This window comes from Chiloscyllium punctatum, chromosome 17 (assembly GCF_047496795.1).
Source record: "Chiloscyllium punctatum isolate Juve2018m chromosome 17, sChiPun1.3, whole genome shotgun sequence".
Classification (NCBI taxonomy): domain Eukaryota; kingdom Metazoa; phylum Chordata; class Chondrichthyes; order Orectolobiformes; family Hemiscylliidae; genus Chiloscyllium; species Chiloscyllium punctatum.
Window position 1 is genome coordinate 76,131,807 of NC_092755.1, and position 21,188 is coordinate 76,152,994.

General features: G+C 38.8%; 1 protein-coding gene across 3 annotated transcripts in view; it reads left to right on the forward strand.

The window, feature by feature from the left end:
* The first annotated feature begins 27 nt into the window (after window positions 1–27).
* sec14l8 (SEC14-like lipid binding 8) overlaps window positions 28–21,188 on the forward strand; it is a 75,302-nt gene continuing 54,141 nt past the window's right edge. Inside the window, exons 1-2 of one of the 3 annotated variants that reach the window (XM_072587571.1) lie at window positions 28–226; window positions 19,188–19,263. Coding sequence is in view for 1 of the 3 variants with exons in the window: in XM_072587569.1 (XP_072443670.1) it covers window positions 8,307–8,360; window positions 19,188–19,263 (130 nt within the window). In the remaining 2 variants the exon portion in view is untranslated. Of the gene's footprint in view, window positions 227–8,229; window positions 8,361–19,187; window positions 19,264–21,188 lie in introns of those variants that run through there. The other 2 variants (XM_072587570.1, XM_072587569.1) reach the window with 2 other exon arrangements.

Sequence of the window (21,188 nt, forward strand, 5' to 3'; positions counted from 1 at the left end):
TTCCGGGTCACTGGGTCATCCTCCCCCCGTTACCAGAGTAACCTGGCTGGGCCTGGGCCTGGCCATCGGGAGCGGCTTGCTATGGGCAGCGTTTGTCAAGTGAGAAAGGCGCTTTGAAAAATTGTTGTCCCATTTTAATATTTTTTTTGTCAAACCTTGGCGCTGCATCTGATGAATCCGGTTCCGTCCCGTTTGATTTTCCTGATCGGATGTGAAGATTCCCCAGGCAAGTTTGCACATTTACAGGAGAGTGTTTGTGCTTTGAATGTGTAGTTACTCGAATACCTTTCACCTAAATGTGTTTTCATCTATATCTTTCTGAGGAAGAAATAATATCAACAGAACATAAATTGGAAACAGCAATTTTTTTGAACATAGAAAATTGACATGCATAAAACGACAAAATAATTGAAGTCGCTATGTTTAAAGTGAGAGAGTAACTTGACTGCTCTCTGGGACATGACATCTGGAAACCGCCTTTGTTCTAACAAATTCCTGCTGTTCTTCTTGGCTGGGCAGTAATGACCAACTCATCTAGTAAAAGCCGAAACGTTAACTCTGATTTCTCTGCACAGATGCTGCCAGACCTGCTGAGCTTTTTCAGCAACTTCTGTGTTTGTTGCGGTTAATACATTTTTGGTTGAATTGGCTCCAGCTCTGAGTTTTGCAAGTCCAAGTACAAACAAATAAAAAACAGCCTTAGCGTAACCGTTAATGATAAAGAGTGATCAAATTACCAGAATGTTCGTTTAGAATTGTCTGTGTAACTTTGTATTGATCATCGACATTGTTGGCTTTTTTAATGAGTTTATTCCGGATAAGCGTACAACTGGTGTAAACATAACCCGATGAAAGCATGGAATCCAATACAGGAAACCTATTCCAATTTGTTCTCATTAAACGGAACACCCGACAGTACTTCTATAAAAAAATGTGGAAAAAATTAATTTTATCAGTTATGCTTTTGCATTTAAAAATGTATTCTCAAGTTATTTGCCTATGTTGTTTTAGTATTAAAATTGTATAATAATTTGGCTTCATTTAATTTTAGATCACAAAATGAATGTTTCAGTGGTACTGCTAATAAAGTTTAACTTTTTTAAAAAATCTGCCTGTTTCTCCTTTCCTCACAGTAGTTTGCATTTACTTAATGCAAAACAGTAACAGATCAGCTTCAACTTAGACAGGTAATCTGATTAATGGAAGTTTCTGAAACTACAGGCAACTGTTCTCAAATTAGATCTTTTCATTTGTTGTTTAATGGTAATTGCACTGTGAAAATAATTTATTTTACACAATATTCTGCAACAAAACGTTATATAATTGGAAAAAATATAAACAATTAGCATTTCTCAGACATTCAGAAGAAATGTATTTTGATGTGATCAGGAGTTGTGTGAATTGAAGTATTATTTTATTGTCAATACAATGTATCAACTTGTATCTACTGCACTATTTCATGAATAAAGGTTACTTGTCACATTGTGAAAATTTTCCAACCCAAGCCATTTATAGTACCACAGTAAAACAATATTCCTTTCCAAACCTCTGTGTTATCAGATTGCTTTTCAACATCCAACATCAGGGGAGTCACAACTTCCTCCAACCAATTATTGAAAATATTGAAGCCTTCATCTTCAATTCCTGCTACAGATTGCACACCACTAATTGTCCTCACCTCGTCTCAAACTGAGCCGGATTCTTCACAGTTTCAGCATTTTATTCAGTTTGAATTTTCAGCTCCATATCTTCTTTATCCCAAAGATTGCCTTCTTCTAAATTTATAACATTGCTCACTTTTAAAATTTCTGAATCTTACTTTTTAAAAAGATCTTGAGACACAATTCACCATTTGCTAGCTGCCATATCTGTCCTGCTGTAGTGTTGCCCAACAAAAATGTCTCTCACTATATGTAGTGAATAAACCACTGACATGGTGAATTGATGCAAATACACTATTAAAGATGCAGCTGTGGATACGAAATGTGAGTGTCACTTGCTAGACTACCAATAGTTGTCCATCCTTAACTGAGCAAGGAAAAATCAAACCTGTTGCTTTAGTCAGGAATGCATATGGGGGGACTTTAACTTCCCCAATATTGACTGGGAATACTATAGTTCAAGTAGTTTATATGGGTTCATTTTTGTTCAATGTGTGCAAGAGCGTTTTCTGACACAGTATGTAGACAGGCCAACAAGGGGGGATTTGGTACTGGGGAATGAATCTGGCCAGTGTTAGGTTTGGAGGTAGGTGAGCACTTTGGCGATAGTGACCATGATTAGGTTATGTTTACAATAGCAATGGGCAGGGATAGGTATATACCGCAGGAAAAGAGGTACAACTGGGGAAAAGGCAATTATGGTGCAATTAGGCAAGACTTAGGGTGCTTAGGATGGGGAAGGAAACTGCAGGGGATGGACACACTTGAAATTAGGAGCTTATTCAAGGAACAGCTACTGCGGGTCCTTGATAAGTATATACCTATCAGGCCAGGGAGGTAGTTGTTGAGAGAGGGAACCATGGTTTACTAAAGAATCTAAAGCTCTTGTCAAGAGGAAGAAGAAGGCTTATGTGACGAAGAAGCACGAAGGCTCAGTTAGGGGGCTTGAGAGTTCTAAGTTAGCCAGAAAAGATCCACAGAGAGGGCTACAAAGAGCCAGGAGGGGATATGAGAAGTTGTTGGCAGATAGGATCAAGGAAAACCTTAAGGCCTTCTATAGATATATCAGGAATAAAAGAATGACGAGTAAAATTAGGGCCAATCAAAGACAGTAGTGGAAAGTTGTGTGTGGAATCTGAGGACATGGGGAAGCACTTAATGAATACTTTTCGCCAGTATTCATATTGGAAAAGGGCAATGTTAGTGAGAATACCGAGATACAGGCTACAAGATTAGATGGAATTATGGTTGACAAAGAGGAGGTTTTAGCAATTTTGGAAGATCTGAAAATAGATAAGACCCCTGGGCTGGATGGGATTTATCCTTGGATTCTCTGGGAAGCCAGGGAGGAGATTGCAGAGCCTCTGGTTTCGATCTTTCTGTTATCATTCTTGATAGGAGTAGTGCCAGAACATTGGAGGATATCAAATGTTCCCTTGTTTAGGAAGGGGAATGGGGACATCCCTGGTAATTATAGGCCAGTGAGCCTTACTTCGGTTGTGGGTAATGTGTTGGAAAAGGTTATAAAAGATAGGATTTATAATCATCTGGAAAGGAATAATTTGATTAGGGATATTCAGCACAGTTTTGTGAAGGGTAGGTCATGCCTCACTAAACTTATTGAGTTCTTCGAGAAGGTAACAAACCAGGTGGATGAAGGTTTAGCAGTTGATATGTATATGGACTTCAGTAAGGCATTTGATAAGGTTCCACACAGTAGGCTATTGCACAAAATACAGAGTTTTGGGATTGAAGGTAATTTAGTGGTTTGGATCAGGTATTGGCCAGCTGAAAGAAGACAGAGGGTGATGATTGATGGGAAATGTTCACACTGGAGCTCAGTTACTCGTGATGTGCCACAAGGATCTGTTTTGGGGCCACGGCTGTTTGTCATTTTTATAAGTGATCTGGATGTCAGCATACAAGGATGGGTTAGTAAATTTGCTGCCTCAGATGCTGCCTGACCTGCTGTGCTTTTCCAGCACCATACTCTTGACACAGGTTGGATAGGGTTGTTAAGAAGGCATACGGTGTGTTGGTGTTTATTGGTAGGGTGATTGAGTTTCAGAGCCTTGAGATTATGCTTCAGCTGTACAAGACACTGGTAAGGTCGCACCTGGAGTATTGCATGCAGTTCTGGTCACCGCATTATATGAAGGATGTGGAAGCTTTGAAAAGGGTTCAGAGGAGATTTACTAGAATGTTGCTTGGAATGGAAGGAAGGCCTTAGAAGGAAAGGCTGAGGGAACTGAGATTGTTTTTGTTGGAGAGAAGAAGGTTGAGAGGTGACTTAATTGAGACGTATAAGATAATTAGAGGTTAGAGAGAGTGGACAGTGAGAGCCTTTTTCCTCGGATGGTGAAGGCTAACATGAGGAGACATAGCTTTAAATTGAGGGGTGATAGATTTAGGACAGATATTAGGGGTAGTTTCTTCACTCAGAGTCGTAGGTATGTGGAACGGCCTGCCTGCAACAGTAGTAGACTCGCCGATGTTAAGGGCATTTAAATGGGCATTGGACATGCATATGGATAATAATGGAATGAGGTAGGTTAAATGGGCATCAGATTAATTTCACAGGTCGGTGCAACATTGAGAGCCAAAGGGCTGTACTGTGCTGTAACGTTCTATGTTCAAAGTTCTATATCAATCAGATGTGATTTATTTTTATCAGAATATACTTCAGTGATTGAGTTCCTATTGGCTTGAAGCATGAAGGCCAATTATGAAAGTGGCATGGTGGTGCAATGGATAACGCTGCTGCCTTACAATGCCAGAGTTTAATTTCAACCTCAGGTGATTGTGTGGATTTTGCACATTCTCCCTGCATCTGGATGGGTTTTCTCTGGTGCTCAGCTTTCATCCCACAGTCCAACGATGTGCAGGTTAGGTGGATTGGGCATGGTAAAATTCCCACAGTGTCAGGGGATGTGTAGGTTAGGTGGGTTAGCCATGGGAGGTGCAGGGTTGCAGGGATAGGGTATGGGGGTAAGTCTGAGTGGGATGGTCTTCGGAGAATCGGTGTGGACTTGCTCGGCCTATTTCTACACTGTAGGGATTCTAAGGATAAATTACTCAATTAATGAAATTAGTCCCTGGCTTGTTGCCTTCCCTCTTCCTGTTCTCACTGGGTTCCTCTAAATGATGATAATTTAGAATAGTGGGAACACAGTCTTCTGAGGGATAGCAGTCTGATTACTCTTGAAGTTCATTTAGGGAACTAATGACTTGGGGATTGCCACTTGAAGAACTTGTTGAGTTCAGCTAATGGTTGACAGTTTTAATAAAACAAGGTGTATGGTTCTAAATGAGGATTGAAAGGAAAAACTTTGGTGTTATAGCATAATGCAAATATGTTCAGCCATGTTATGAATAGACCCGTTGAAATTACTAATTGGAAGGAATGAGAAGCTTTTGGTGCAAAGGAAATAAAGCAAATTGTCTATTAAATGTCTGGGCAAATTTTTTGGAAATACAGGTAACAGAATGTAAGTTAGGCAAAGATCAGAATGCAGAAGCCAATAAGTAGAGATTATTTTCACTCCCCCAGCTTTGTAATATCTCAGTTCTGATAAAAATTGGAGGCAGTTCACTTTTGAAATTTCTATTTTCTGAAATAAACTAGAGCACACTGTCTGAAACAGCATACTTCTGTTGGGTTGAAAGAATAGTTGAAGCTTTAACTCTGTTTCCCTGTGCATAGATGCTGCCAGATCTGCTGATTTTCTCAAGCACTTTCTGTTTTTCTTTCAGTTCAGTATCAGACTGTCACCACCCTTTTGAGAAATTATACAATAGTTTGCATTGTGGATCTGTTACATTGTAAAGCTGTTTTCAATCTATTCACTTGACTTTAGCAGTGAATGTACTGATTACTGATGGTTCAAATCTCCAAATCGTGCACATTTGATTATGTATATTTCATATCATCTGGAAAATATGGTGACCTAATTTCCACACATTTGGGAGCATCAAAATCTGTTGAACAACATTGGTTTATCAGGACAGACTGATGGAAAATAGGGACTGATACATCTTTTGATCTCTCTTGGTACATCTCCCTTTTACTATGGTGAGAATTGTGGCCATGAATGCACATCTTACAACTCCAAAGTACAGCTTGCTAAAACTCAAAAGCTTCATGCTGTTTCATCTGACCATTGTTTACCACAACTGATGTAAGAGACATTTATGTTTTTTATGTTTTTAATGCATGCCACATATACCTTAGTTCTTAAGATTGCTGTTGTTTAATGTTTATATCAAAGCAGGTAATATTGGAAAATTTTCAAAACTCCAGGGAAATTAAATCTGCAGAGCTGTTGACAAGGAGCAATACTAAATAATATTTTCAATTTTTTAAAATTACAGTGAAATAGTATTGCTAAAAATCTTGGTTATCGGTACTTTTAATGTTTCACTCAGGACTCATCAGTATGGTTATTTAATTTTTCAGTGGTGAACAAGTATTGATTATGTTGATTTGTAAACAGGTTTCAATGAAAGTGGATTATGTTTACAGCCTGATAGATTTTAATTTTGATTTATGAAGATAATTAAGAAAGACATTTTCAATAATAGAGCAACCATTCATTATTCCTGTAAGTTGACAACCAATTGTGCTGTACCATCAACTGTATTAAACCTTCATCTGCAATTAAATAGAAATAACTTTTTTCAATATAATATCTTTCATAATCTAAAGTTTCCTTTAAACACTTTACAGTCAATGACCCACTGTTAAGTGTAAGAATGGTACTCTAGGGAACCATTGCAGCCAATTGGCATACAACAAAATCCTACCAACACCAGTGAGATAAATGACCACAAAATTTGTGTTGTAAAGTTGGTTGAAGGTATATTGGATATTGACCAGGACAGTAGGAAAAATTTGCCTTGTTCCTCTTTAGTGCATGTGATCTTTTAGATCCACCTGAGAGAGTACTTAAATCCTCGGTGTGACTTTGCACCCAAAAGATGGTGAAGCTCTGACATTGCAACTCTGTTTCCTCACTGAAGTGCCAACTTGAATTGCCTGTTGTAACCCATGGAGTGGAGCTTAAATACAAACTTCTGAGAATGTTACACAGCAAAGACTGGATCAGCCCTAAAAGTTGACTGCATTTGTATGCTTTGTATCAAAAGGGGCACTGGGAAAGATATAGGATCGCAGGACCTCATTTTGCTGGAATATGGTATATAGGTACATGATGCAGATGGAGATGAAGCACACGAGAAACAAGTTTTTTGTGGATTATTTATTAGTGGGTGGAGCAAAATTATATTTTTAAAAACGGAATAAATCAGAAACAAAAACAGAATCGCTGGAAAAGGTCTGGCAGCATTAATGGAAAGAAATCAAAGTTAACGTTTTGGGTCAAGTGACCCTTCATCAGAATCCTAAGTTCTGAAAAAGGATGACTCGACCCGAAACGTTAATTCTGATTTCTGTCCATAGATGCTGAACTTTTCTAACAGTTTGTTTTTGGGTTTTTTTTTTGGAAATTCATTTTGTACAGTAACCTTTTAGGAAGTGGATGAATGGGACAATACAGGAACATTACATTACGTTACCTATACTTTATAAGAGGGTGAAAAATATGGGAAGCTGACACAGGAGAGCATTTGAATAGTTGAACCTAGAGTGAAAAAGGCAGGGATGATATTTTAAATCAGAGTAAGATGCTGGACTGAAGTGACATAGAGGCTGGCAGTTTAATGGAGGTGAAAATAAACAGCTCATGTGTTGGAGAGCATTTTAAATGTAGATCCTCGGTTTATGAGTGAATAAAATATTGAGACTTTTAGCAGTCCGGATCATCCTGAAACTAGAAGAGGAATGGCATTGATGACAAAGATACTGAGTTTATGGCATTTGCTGAAGACAGTTGTTTTAGTCTTTCCGAAGTCTAGCTATTTGAAATTGCTCTCCATCCAAGACTGGTATTGGGTAAACATAGTGATAGGACTGGATGTAGGTTTGCTCGCTGAGCTGTAAGTTCATTTTCAGACGTTTCATCACCATACTAGGTAACATCTTCAGTGAGCCAACCTACAACCAGAACCTCAATCTGAGCTACAAATCTTCTCAAAACTTGCTAATAGTGATTGGACTGCTATTCTGAAGAAGGTCACTGGATTCCAAACATTAACTGTTTTCTCCACAGATTCTGCCTGACTTGCTGAGTTTTTCCAGCAATTTCTGTTTTTGTTTGATGCAGATAGGACAGCTGTAATGAAAGCATTGGGTAGAATGATGGAGAGGTAGACCTGAGTATTGTCAGCATATATCTGGGAAGACCCTGTATCCAACTTAAATGGCTACTCTTCAGTACGCACCGATACTTTTTGAAATAGAGAAGATTGTTTAAAATGGAAGTTTTGTTTTACCACCAGAGGGTACAATTGTAATTTTAAAATCTGCTTCTTTCAAATGACGTGGCACAGTTCATGGTTTGAAACAAAGCCCGTTTTCCCTGTAAATGAGATGGATACGTACGTGGATGCATTGTAATGTACTGTATATATGTCAGACCAGCAGAGGGAGGGATGGTAGAGCGGAGGCTTTACCATGCGTCAAGGGGCGAGGCGGAGCGTAGCAATATTAACCAGAAGCCAGTTGTCAGATGAGCGACAGAAGCTGCAATGAGCGGAAGAGTCGGCGACCTGAGCCCTAAACAGGCAGAAACTCTCACCAAGGTAAGGGAGAGGGTAGGATGCTGCGACTGGGCGAGGAATCAATAGCAAACTGTTCAGGTGCCCAGCAGTTTTTTTTATAATTCATGGATGTCCTAGTAACAGATCTTCTTAACACTTGGTTAGGGATGGTCTGCTTATTTCGACCATTATCATTGGCGGTTCATTCCTCTATGGTTAGTTAGGAAGATCCCTGCTGTGCAAACATTAATCTCGACTTTGTACAATAGGCCTGGCTAGGCAGTAAGTGGGAGTCGGTTCTGGAAACGGCTTGAGGCGCGGAAGTTCCAGGATTAAAAAGATTTCTCCTCCATCGATCAGTAGTAGCGAGTTGCACTGATAAAAAATGTCTTTGTGTTCAAGTAAAATATTGGAAATGTGAAAAGGGGAAGGAGGAAAGTTTATTGCAGGTCATCTCAGAAACAAGTTGCCCTTGACAGCAGCTGAAAGAATTGCGGATGCTGTAACTCAGAAACAATAAGCATAAGTTGCTGGAAAAGCTCAGCAGGTCTGGCAGCATCTAGAGTCATAGAGACGTACAGCATGGAAACAGACCCTTCGGTCCAACCCATCCATGCCGACCAGATATCCCAACCCAACCTAGTCCCACCTGCCAGCACCCGGCCCATATCCCTCCAAACCCTTCCTATTCATATACCCATCCAAATGCCCCTTAAATGTTGCAATTGTACCAGCCTCCACCACATCCTCTGGCTGTGGAGAGAAATCAAAGTTAATGTTTCAGGTTTGGTGACCCATCCTCAGAACACTTGACCGCTTCTAGCAACTTCTGTTTTCGTTTCTATCCTTGATAACCTTTGAGATAATGTTGCTATTACAATGGACAGGGACAAATAGACCTAAGAATGAGACTGAGTTGAAGGCATCAGTGGAGCTCGGGGTCCCCAGCTTTCAACTGCAGCTTTTCACAATGGGCCACTGTCAATGTTGTGATGAGGAAGTACCAGCTCAGATGACATTTTGTTCTGAGAATGTGTTGTGACTTTATTGTACACCATATGGAAATAACTGAAACATGAGGTGTCACAATTTGGATTGATGTGACTGCAGTAATTGAAAACGGAACATTTTGTTCTTAGAATCTGTATAGAGTCATAGATTCATACAGTATGGAAACAGACCCTTGGGTCCAACCAGTCCATGCCAACCATAATTCCAAATTAATCTAGTCCCACCTGCTTGTGCTTGGCCCATATCCCTCCAAATATTTCTTATTTATGTATTCATCTTTTAAGTGTTGTAATTGTACCCAACATCCACCAACTTCCTCTAGTGGTTTATTCCACATGTGCACCACATAAATTAAAAGCTTCTCGTGTCTTTTTTAAGTCTTTCTCTGCTCACCTTAAAAATATGACCCCTAGTCTTGAAATTCCCAATGCTAGGGAAAAGACGCCTGCCAATCACCTGACTTATACACTTCATGATTTTATAAACCTCTATAATGTCAACCCTCCACCTGTTGCTGCAGCTGTTAGCAATTCTTGGTTACATCATTGTGTGAAGGCATCAAATGGAAAATTACACACCTTTGTACAGGGCAAGTGGAATAATGAGAGGAATAATTACCCTCATTGCACCACTTGCCTCCTTATCATAGAGGTTGCTCAGGTAGCTTTCGAATGTGCATTGGCAAAAGCTTAGAGAAAGCTATTGAAAGGAAAGCTATGAAGAGTGTAGTCAGAGCTTTGTTAACCAGCACAGATAAATGATCTCCTGTGCTGTAAACATCTATGATTTTGTGAGGCCAATTACAGAAGGCCAGAATTTTCTGGAAACACGCATCATAATAGACTCATATTTATGGTGCACGCCATATATTTTTCAGGAAATGGTGGTAAGTGACCTAGTATTTGTTCTTACACCAGAACTTCCAGGGATCCTCTACACTACTCCCTAGTGAACCTTGACAAAACACTAATTATTCAATTTTCAAAGTTCCACTTCAATTATAAAATCAAAGTCAACATCCAATTTAAGAGATCAGAAAATACTTAGCACCTATGGAGAGGGGAACAGAGTTTACATTTCTGGTTGATGGCCTTTAACAAGAACTGGAAAAGTTGGGGATGTAAATGGTTTTCAGCAAGTGAAGAAGCTGGCAAGAGGAGGAGGTGAGGGAAAAGAACAAAAAGGGAAGATCTGTGATAGAGTATAAGATTAAAGAGCAAAAGGTGTAGTAATAGTACAAAGAAAGTACTAGGCAAAAGGTGTAGTAATAGTACAAAGAAAGTAGGAAAGTATGGGTCTAGTACAGGTATAAATGGCATTAACAGAATCATCAACAATCAAAAAACAAAAGGACAGAGGTCTGAAGTTGTTTAACTGTATAATTCTAGAAGGCCGTAAAATGCCTACTCATGCTTACAGACCGAATACAGGTATTCCTTGAAATAGTTATCCAAGCTGAGTTTGGTCTCCCTGATGCAGAGGTAACCAATTCGTAAGCAATAAATATAGCTTATTAAATGGAAGGATATAGAAGTAAGTTGTCATTTCACCTACAATGAGTGTTTAAGACCTTGGATGGTGAGGAGGGATGAGGTAAAATGGCAGGTGAACTTTTATGGTAAGGTGCTATTGGAAGGGAAGAAGTGTTGTGGGTGACTGAAGAGTGGATTGAGGTATTATGGAAGCAACAGTTTTTTTGGATTGATGTTGAGGGAGGAAACGGGAGGTTAAGATGTGTTTGTTGATGGCATCATGCCAGAGTGAATGGAAACGGTGGTGGATGGTCAATTGCATGTAGAGGAGAAAGTGAAGACTGCAGATGCTGGAGATCAGAGCTGAAAATGTGTTGCTGGAAAAGCGCAGCAGGTCAGGCAGCATCCAAGGAACAGGAGAATCGACGTTTCGGGCATCAGCCCTTCTTCAGGAATGAAGAAGGGCTGATGCCCGAAACGTCGATTCTTCTGTTCCTTGGATGCTGCCTGACCTGCTGCGCTTTTCCAGCAACACATTTTCAGCAATTGCATGTAGAAACTTGTGGGATAGAAGACAAGGACAAAGGGAATCCTCATTTGCAGAGAGAGGAGAAGAGGTGAAAGTATGTGTAGAAAATGGACCACACGGTTTCTAGGCCCTACCCACAATGATGATTAAGGAAAACAAAACCTATTAAAAGCAGAAGTAAAATACTGCAGATGTTGAAAAACTGAAATTGCTGGAACTGCTCATCAGGTCTGAAAGTGTCTGTGAGGAAAAAACGAACATTTCAGGTCAATGTCATTTCATCAGAATGGACATAGTGGAAGCCTTGGTGTGAAACTTGACAGTCTCTCAATAGATGTGATGGAGCTGAGGAAACTGGGAAAATCATGTGGAGTCCTAACCGGAAACAGAATGGGAGGACAGTCACTTTACATGCGACACTGTTGTTAGCCTATTCTAAGAAAAGGATTGCCCAATCAGAGATGCAATACCTGCCCTTTTACTTCCTCCCATATCAAAGATCCCTTTGAAATACAAGTTAAAACCCATAGTCCTGTCAGTTTGCATGTTGCTCACAGTGCAGTTACCCCTGTTCTGGAGATCAAACTCATATTAGATGACTGATTCAAGCAACACCTCTAACTAGTCTGCTAGTATTATTATACACTTCCAGCAATCTGGATTGAGCATTTAGTTCAGCAATTCCAGATTAAAATCTCTGAAATCCACCCCATCCTGATTGATTTTTGGTTTTGGACCTCATCAGCTGTTGTTGATGATTCTGCTATTGCCATTTACGCTTCCTCAAGACCTGTCATGTTTCTTGTCCCATTCTCACCCTCTTTGTCTTACACCATTACCCCTTTTTCATTTCACCTGTGTTGCTTTCTACTCTATCAAAATATGTTCTCTTTGGCTCATTTCTCTCCTTTCTTTTACTGCCTCTGCACTTGCTGAAAACCTATCACATCTCTAACCTTTTCGAGTTCTAACAAAAAGTCCATCAACCTGAAATGACAACACTGCTTTTCACAATGTAGGAGCTTCCAGAGCTGCTGAGTTTTTCCAGTATTTTCTTATTTCAGATTTCCAGCATTTGTAGCATTATGTTGCTTTTGTATCTATCTCTAATTTGCTAGATTGATCCTGCTTCAACTCTCCTCGTCACTAATAGCCAAAATACCACTTATGACCCAGGAGTGTCCTGAAGGATTAATCAGCTGTTAGTTTGCAATTTTGAGTTAAAAATAATTAGAGGCACACATATCTTTGAATTCCTAAAGTGTAACAGATCAGTTGAAATGCAAGCAGAAAACATAGTATACATACCATAGCAATGTAATCCAAATCTATACAAAATTAAAACAGAGATTATTTCCAACTCAGAGATAATGTTTGATATGATTTGATGCTTGGTAGAGTCAGGGTGAGCTGTTAAAATGTCACCAACCTGATTGCTTCTTTGATTAATTGATGGACTAAAGTACTAACTTCATCCCAAGTCTAGACACTGGGTTCTCCTGCGAGGAGCTTGAGTATTTGAACAGAATCATTGATGGATAAAGGGTCTTTAGTGTGATGTAGAGATATCCCATTTGCAGATTCATACTCCCATAAAAGCATAAGTCAGATATATTTAGTTCATTGAAGATTACTTGCAATTTAATCAATTCGCTGATTCCTCAACATAAGTATTGTATTTTCCAAAGTGCACCTGCCATTTTACTGGAAGGATGGTTGCACTTGATACTTGGATCAGGACAGTCCAGCTGCGTGTAGATTCTCAACTTATATATAAAGAGAGAAAGTAATGTAAGAGGGAATGCAAACATAGGTTTTATGTTGGAAAGTTTACTTATCAAGAATCCAGTCGAGGTCCCAGTATTGGCACAGCATTCTTCATTTAAAACGCAGGTCCATTCTGTGCAAGGATTTAATATATTAATCACAATTCTTTAGTAATAGGGCCTAAATTTATCTATTTGGGTCACCTTAACTTACAATATTTTCCCACACTTGAGTAGAAAAGTAGTAAGGTTAGGTTTTAACCATTTCTTGTTCTCCATGCATTCTACAGTTTTACAGTCCAGCAATTCAGGCACAGCAACAAAATCTATGTACAGCTGACAGAGTAATGATACTGTTTAGATTAAATGTGCCATATTCTAAATTTCTTTTGGTTTTGTTCAATGATTATCATCGATGTTCTTAGGAAATAAATCGGGGAGATAGTTATGGGAACAAAGAAATGGCAGAAGAGTTACACAGATATTTCACATCAGTCTTTATGGTGGAAGATACTTTGAACATCTCTTTAATACAAAAGAATATGGTGGTGCAAGAGAGGAATCACCATCATTAGAGAAGTAGTATTAGACTAATGGGGCTAAAGGTAGATAAATCCTCTGGCCCTGATGGCTTGCATGTTAGAATCCTAAAAGAAGTAGCTACAGAAATAAATTTTCAATAATCTTGAATTCTGGAGAAGTAACGGAGAATTGGAAAACTGCCATTCAAAAGGGAGGGAGGTAAAAAGCAGGCAACTATAGGCTGATTAGCCTAACATCTATTATTAGAAAAACGTTGGAATCAATTATTAAGGAAGTAATGGCAGAACATTTGGAACATCATAATCTGATTGAGCAGAGTCAGCATGACTTCATGAAATGGAAATCATGTCTCATTAATTTATTGGAGTTTTTCAAAGAAGTCTCAACCAGTATTCTGTTTATTCTGTTTGGACCTCCAATATACCTCGCAAAAGTTTAAGCCATAAGATAAGGGCCCATGGAGTTGCAGGTAGTTATATTACCATGGATATAAAATTGCTAATGGGCTGAAATCAGCAAGTGGGGATAATGGGTTCTTTTTTAGGTTGGCAACTTGTAACAATGGTGTCAGGAATCAGTGCTGGGATTGCAGCTGTTTTCAATATAAATTAATGACCCGGTGGAAGGAAGTGAATGGATTGCAGTCATATTTACAGAGTAAGAAAGGCAAATTGCAAGAAGGATACAAGCAGTTTACCAAGAGATTTTGTTAGGTTAAGTAAGTGAGCAATAAGTTGGCAAACAGAGTGTTATGTGAGAAAATGTGAAGTTGTTCATTTTGATAGGGAGAACAAAAGAGCAGTACTATTTAAATGGGAAAAAAAAGTGCAGAAAGGAAGTTGGGGGCACTTGTGCACAAAATAGAGAAAGCTAGCACACAGATGCAGCAGGTAATCAAGGTGGCTAATACAGTGCTGGCCCTAATTTCAAGGGAGTTGGAATACAAGAGTAGGGAAGTCTTACTGCAACTGTATAAGGTGCTGGTGAGACCACATCTGGATACTCCAGGCAGTTTTGGTTTCATTATTTAAGGAAAGATGTTATCACATTGGAGGCAGTTTAGAGAAGGTTCACCAGGATGATCCTCGATACGAAGGAATTGTCATATGAGCAAAGGCTAAACTCTACTCATTGGCATTTTGAGAATGAGGGGTGATCTCATTGAAACATATAGGGTTCTTAAGTGGTTTGACAGTGTAAATACTGAGAGAATGTTTCCCCTTATGGGAGAAGCTAGGACCAAAGACCATAGTCTCAGAATAAAGGGGCATCAATTTAAGAATGAGATGATGAGAAATTTCTTCTCTCAGAGGGTTCTGAGTCTTTGTAACTCTCTGCCACAGAGAGATGTGGGTACAGGGCCCTTGTGTATATTCAAGGTTGAGATAGATAAATTCTTGATCAATAGGAGGACAAAGGATTATGGGGGAACGGTAAGAAAATGTATATGAGGTATCTCAGAGCAGCCATGATCCTACTGAATGGCAGAGCAGGCTCGAGGGGCCAAATGGCCTACATATTACTATTCCTTATGATCTTATGGTTCTGCAACGAGCAAAACCTTTTTTGTAAAGTTCTGTGTACATCGGAAAATTCATCTTAGGAATAGAAGTAGGCAATTTGGACTCTTGAGCCTGCTCTTTCATTCAATAAAGTGATGGCCGATTTGCTTGTGTTTTGAATTTCACGTTCACTTCTATCCCCATTAACCTTTGATTTTCCTGCCTAACAAGAATCTATCTATCGCTGCCTTAAAAATATTCAATGAACCCACCTCCACCATCTTCTGAGTTCCAAAGTCACACAACTGTTTGAGAGAAAAGAAAACTCCTTATCCTCTGTCCTAAAGGTGCACCTGCTAACATTTTAAACAATGCCCCTTAATTCTGCCCTCACACTTAAGAGGAAACATCTTTTCCACGTCAACTTTGTCAAGACCATTCAGGATTGGATAAAGTTGATTCAAATCACCCTCATTCTTCTAAGTTTTAAAAAGGCCCAGTCTATACAATCTTTCCACACAAGACAGAATATTCCAGCTATCGATCTAATAAATCCCCTTTGAATCACTTCCAGTACAATTATACCCTTATTTAAAAAGGGAGAACAAAGTCACATAGAAAATTCAAGATGTGGTCTCAACAATGACTGAATAATAACATGCTAACTTTTATATTGAACTCTGCATTCCATAAGACTTCTTAATTATTTTCTGTGACTGCATCCTAACATTTCGTAGCTCATGCATTAGAACACCCAGGTCCCTCTAGACTTTAGAATTCTGCAATCATTCTCCATTTAAATCATACTCACCTTTATTCTGTTCACCAAAATGAACTCTCCCACTTGATAATCATCTGTCAAATTTTTGCCGATTCACTCAACCTCTCTGTATCCATCTGCACCCCCTTAATGTCCTCTTCACAACATACTTACCTATTTATCTTTGTGTTCTGCAAATTTAGCTCCCATGTGTTCACTCCCTTGAGTCAAACCATAGCAATAAATTGCAAAAAACTGAGGCTCAGTACAGACCACTGTGGGACTCCATTCATCACATCCTGCTAATCAGAAAAGATCAGTTTTCTGTCAGTCAGCTATTTATTCATGCTAATGTGTTGCCCTCATACCTTTTGAACTTCTGCTTTGCATAATAACCTTCGATGTGGCTCCTTGTCAAATGCCTTCTCAAAATACAAGTACTGTATCTCTACAGGCCCTCCCTTTATCCACAACACATGCTACTTCGTCAAAGAATAAATAAATTGGTTAAACATGACTTAGAGTTATAGCAATGTGTAGCACGGAAACAGACCCTTTGGTCCAATTCGTCCATGCCGATCAGATATCCTAAATTAATCTAGTCCCATTTGCCAGCACTTGGCCCATATGCCTGTAAACCTTACCTATTTATATACCCATCCAGATGCCTTTTAAATGTTGTAATTATAACAGCCTCCACCATTTCCTCTGGCAGCTCATTCCATACACACACCACCCTTTCCATGAAAAAGTTGCCCCCCAGGTCCCTTTTAAACCTTTCCCCACTCACCCTAAACCTTTGCCCTCTAGTTCTGGACTCCAGGGAAAAAAAGCCCCAGCCTATTCAGCCTCACCCTATAGTTCAAACCCTCTAAACATAACAATATCCTTATATATCTTTTCTGAACCCTTTCAAGTTTCACAACATCCTTCCTATAGAAGGGAGACCAGAATTATACGCAATATTCCAAAGGTGGCCAAACTAATGTCCTGTACAGCCACAACATGAATGTTTTGACCAATAAAGGAAAGCATACTAAACGCTTTCGAAAACAGCCCTGGCCTATTCAGCCTCTGGCCCTATTTCTCAAACCCTCCAATCCCAGCAACATCCTTGCAAATATTTTTTGAATATTTTCAAGTTTCACCACATCTTTCCTATGGCAGGGAGATTAGAATTGAACGCAGTATTCTAAAAGTGGCCTAACCAATGTCCTCTATGTTTGTAACATGACATATCAACTCTTACACTGACCAGTAAAAGCAAGTGTGTCAAATGCCTTATTCACTACCTTGTCTGCCTGTGGCTCCACTTTCAAGGAACTATGAACCTGCACTCCAAGGTCTCTGTTCAGCAACACTCCCCAGGATCTTACCGTCAAATGTATAAGTTCTGTCCTGATTTGCCTTTCCAAAATGCAGCACCTCACATTTATCTAAATTAAACTCCATCTGCTACTCCTTGGTCCATTGGTTCATCTGCTCAAGATCCCGTTGTACTCCGAGGTAACCTTCTTCACTGTCCACTACACCTCTAATTACACCTCCTATTAGCATGTCAAAATCATTTATATAAATGACAAAAAGTAGTGAACCCAGCCACCAATCCTTGTGGCACTCCACTGGTCACAGGCCTCCAGTCTGAAAAGCAACCACCCTCTGTCTTCTACCTTCTACCCAGTTCTGTATCCAAGTGGCTAGTTCTCGCTGTATTCCATGTGATCTAATTAGTCTACCGTGAGAAACCTTGTTGAATGCCTTATTGAAGTCCATATAGATCACGTCCACTGCTCTGCCCTCTTCGTCACTTCTTCAAAAAAACTCAATCAAGTTCGTGAGACATGATTTCCCATGCACAAAGCCATGCTGACTATCCCTAATCAGTCCCTGCCTCTCCAAATACATGTACATCCTGTCCCTCAGGATTCCCTCCAATAACTTCCTTCCAACAACAACCACTGATGTCAGGCTCACTGGTCTATAGATGCCTTCTCTTTGAGGAATCCATGCTGATCTGTCCTGATTACTTTGCGTATTTTTAAGTGCCCAGCTATAACCTGAATGATCAATTCTAACATTTTTTGCCCAGAATAGACATCAAGCTAGCTGACCTATAGTTACCTATTTTCTGCTAGCCTATTTTCTTAAATAAAACAACACATTTGCTACTTTCCAATCTACTTGAACATTCTTAGAATCTAGCGAATATTGGAAAAAGTAACATCAACATATTAATTATCTCATTAGCCATCTCTTTTAAGACCCTTTTGAAATTCATCAAGACCCTGAGATATGTCAGCCTGCAGATCCATCAATTTGCTTTGTATTACTTTCCTCTTGATTATAGTTGCACCAAATTTCTCTTGCCCTTCCACCTCCTGACTTACTGTTATTACTGAAATGTGTTTTGTATCCTCTTGCATGAAAACGACAGCAAAATATTTGTTAGTTTCATCCACTATTTCCTTATTATCTGTTATTAGCTCCCCCACTATCAATATCCTGAAGATGATGTTTTGTATTGCAATTAGAAATATTAGAAATTTAATATAAAATCAAAATTTTTAACATGCACATACACCTAAAGACCTATAAGGAAATGCTGCATGTAACTAATGCACTGGAACAAACGTCATTGAGCTCAAGGTAAAGTTGGACACTTTAAAAACACATCCTACATATATAATGAATGTCCTGATTATCTATGCTTAGCGAAGATTATTTTGTTGATCTGTAGTTCGTATTCAGAGTGACAAATTTACAGCAAAGTAAAATTAATCTTCAAACAAATTTGCTGTCGTTTTCAGTGTCCTTTCTTTGCATCAAATTAGTTTATGTTTATTCTAATTAGCTTAAGACTCCAACAATGTTTTAGTCATTTTAAATACTCAGAAACATTCACTATTGATTGATGTAGTTTTCAAACTGCTCACCCATATATTTGAATGTTAGCTATTTGGTAAATCCAGTATTTCACACAAGTTAGTATGCAGTCCACACAATAAAGCACTTGTGGAGACTGCCAAACAGGAGTGGGTGTGTTTATTACACAGAGCTCTTTATGACATGTATATCAAGCATTTGATGATGGCTTCTGAAATCCATAGCCTTATTTTAAAATAAGAAAGAGTCAAATGCTGACAAAGCAGTATAAGTACTTTGTTCTGTAGTTTTAAAGTCTAGGTGTGCCAGACTATGTACTGCATAGCAAAGTAGCATTTAGAAGCTGATGGACTTTCAACTGTGTACGTGAAATCAGAATACATTTTTTTTCTGTCTGCTGCAGTTCCGAGAGAATATCCAAGATATCCTGCCTAGCCTTCCTGCTCAGGATGACCACTTTCTCCTACGATGGCTCAGAGGTACTTTGATCTCGTTACCTAGAAATCTCTAGTTCTGTTCATTTCTTCCCAATTCCCATTTTCTTTCATTTTCACCTTTTACCAGGTACCTTCTTTTCTTTTCAACTTTTCACCTTTTAGTTGTCAAGGAGTTCAAGAACATCAAATCAATAGACAGAAGTAAACCATGAGGATATTGTCTCCTATGTTGGCAGATGGGTAACCTAAAAGAACTAAGTAATGCTCAGGACGAACAATAATCTGTAGCCACACAAATTGAATGACAGAATTAAAGTGAAGGCCAAGTACTTGTTAAGCAGCAGAGATCCTTGGTTTGCAATCCCAGATTCTAGAGATCTGAAAACGCTGCTTTATTATGTTGATGCTAAGAAATCTAAATGAGTCCTCCCCTTTCTAGCCCATCCATTTTATTCCATTTTAAGCAAATTTACTCAAATATTTCTTCATTGCTAATGTTTCAGCAACTTTGGTGGTTTGACCTTAAACTTCATGAACTGTGTTTCTTTGACAATTGGTCTGATTCACTGTGAGGTTTTCATTAGCATTGTGGACTGTATAGAAAATTCTTTTGGAATTGTTTAAACCCTTGTGGTTGGACCCACTGAATCATTTGTGTGGGTTTTACTGAGCTGTTTACAATACTGTACAATGATAGGAGATCTGCTTACTCTGCATTCCTGTTATCATGCAGTGATTTTGCAAATTGTGTCAATGTCATTAACATTTAGAATTTTCCTAAACTATCGTGTTTTTAGCAATTAAATAGGACCATTTTCCTGCCAGCTATTGAGCATTACAAAAGCTGAGTATAAACACATGATCTAAGTCATGTTTCCAGAAAATAAGTCTGTAGTTTGAAGAATATACAACATTCCACAGCACCAGCAAATAAAGTTTTGGAATTTCAATATGAGTTCTTTGAGTATAATTATGTGACATGTGGTGAAGTTTCACTTTATCTCACAGAGTAGTCCCCAGTTAATACTGGAAAGATGATTGCATATATTGAAATAGAAGCACTTACAGATGTATAACAATGCTAAGTAAAATTTTGCTTTTTTTTCTTGAAAATATAATACCCTTTATATTATAGGATGCTTTGGGTTTTCCTGAGGTTGTGAAAGATGCTAAATAAAAGCATGTTTTTTTCTTTCTTAAATAGTCCTGCAAATCTTGTTGTGTGGATTTTTATATATGAAAACGGCTATCTATAGACCCATTGCTTAACACTGCAATTCAAACATTGCACAGTTAAAAGAATACAACCCTTAAGACTTCACCAATAGCTCACTGGATTTTCATTGTGAGTTTGAAATAATTTCCATTTCTGCTGGACATTAGAGGCAGAGGACATGCCAACCTTGGAGTACTGTACTTCTGAAAGCTAGTTGCTACTGACGCCAAAAAAAATGGACAGGTTTATGCAATTTAATTTCTGAAAGTAACCTAAAAAAATTGAAAAATGTTGGATAACAAAATTGAATAAAAACATTTTTCATATGCAATACATCTGGCATTCTATAGTGTCCAGGGATGTGCAGATAAGGTGGGTTAGTCATGATAAAAATGCAGGGATATGGGGACAGGGGATTGAGTCTAGGTGAGATGCTCTTTGGACGATTGGTGTGGACTCGACGTGCCAAATGGCCTGTTTCCACACTGCAGGGTAAATATGATTTGTGTTTCCCATCTGCCCTGATCCCAGCACTTGTGTCCAAGTCGAAAGTTTCATGTGTGATTAGATTAGATTAGATTACTTATACGTGTCATGCTCAATTACAGTCATTTGCCTCTCTCAAAGAGATTGTGGTGGTTAAGACAGAATTTTAGCAGTTAAAAATTGGAATGGAAATTCCTATACTTGCCCAAACTTGGTCTCTTCACTGGGAGTCAGCATCGTTAATTGTTTGGTGAGTAGGGGATGC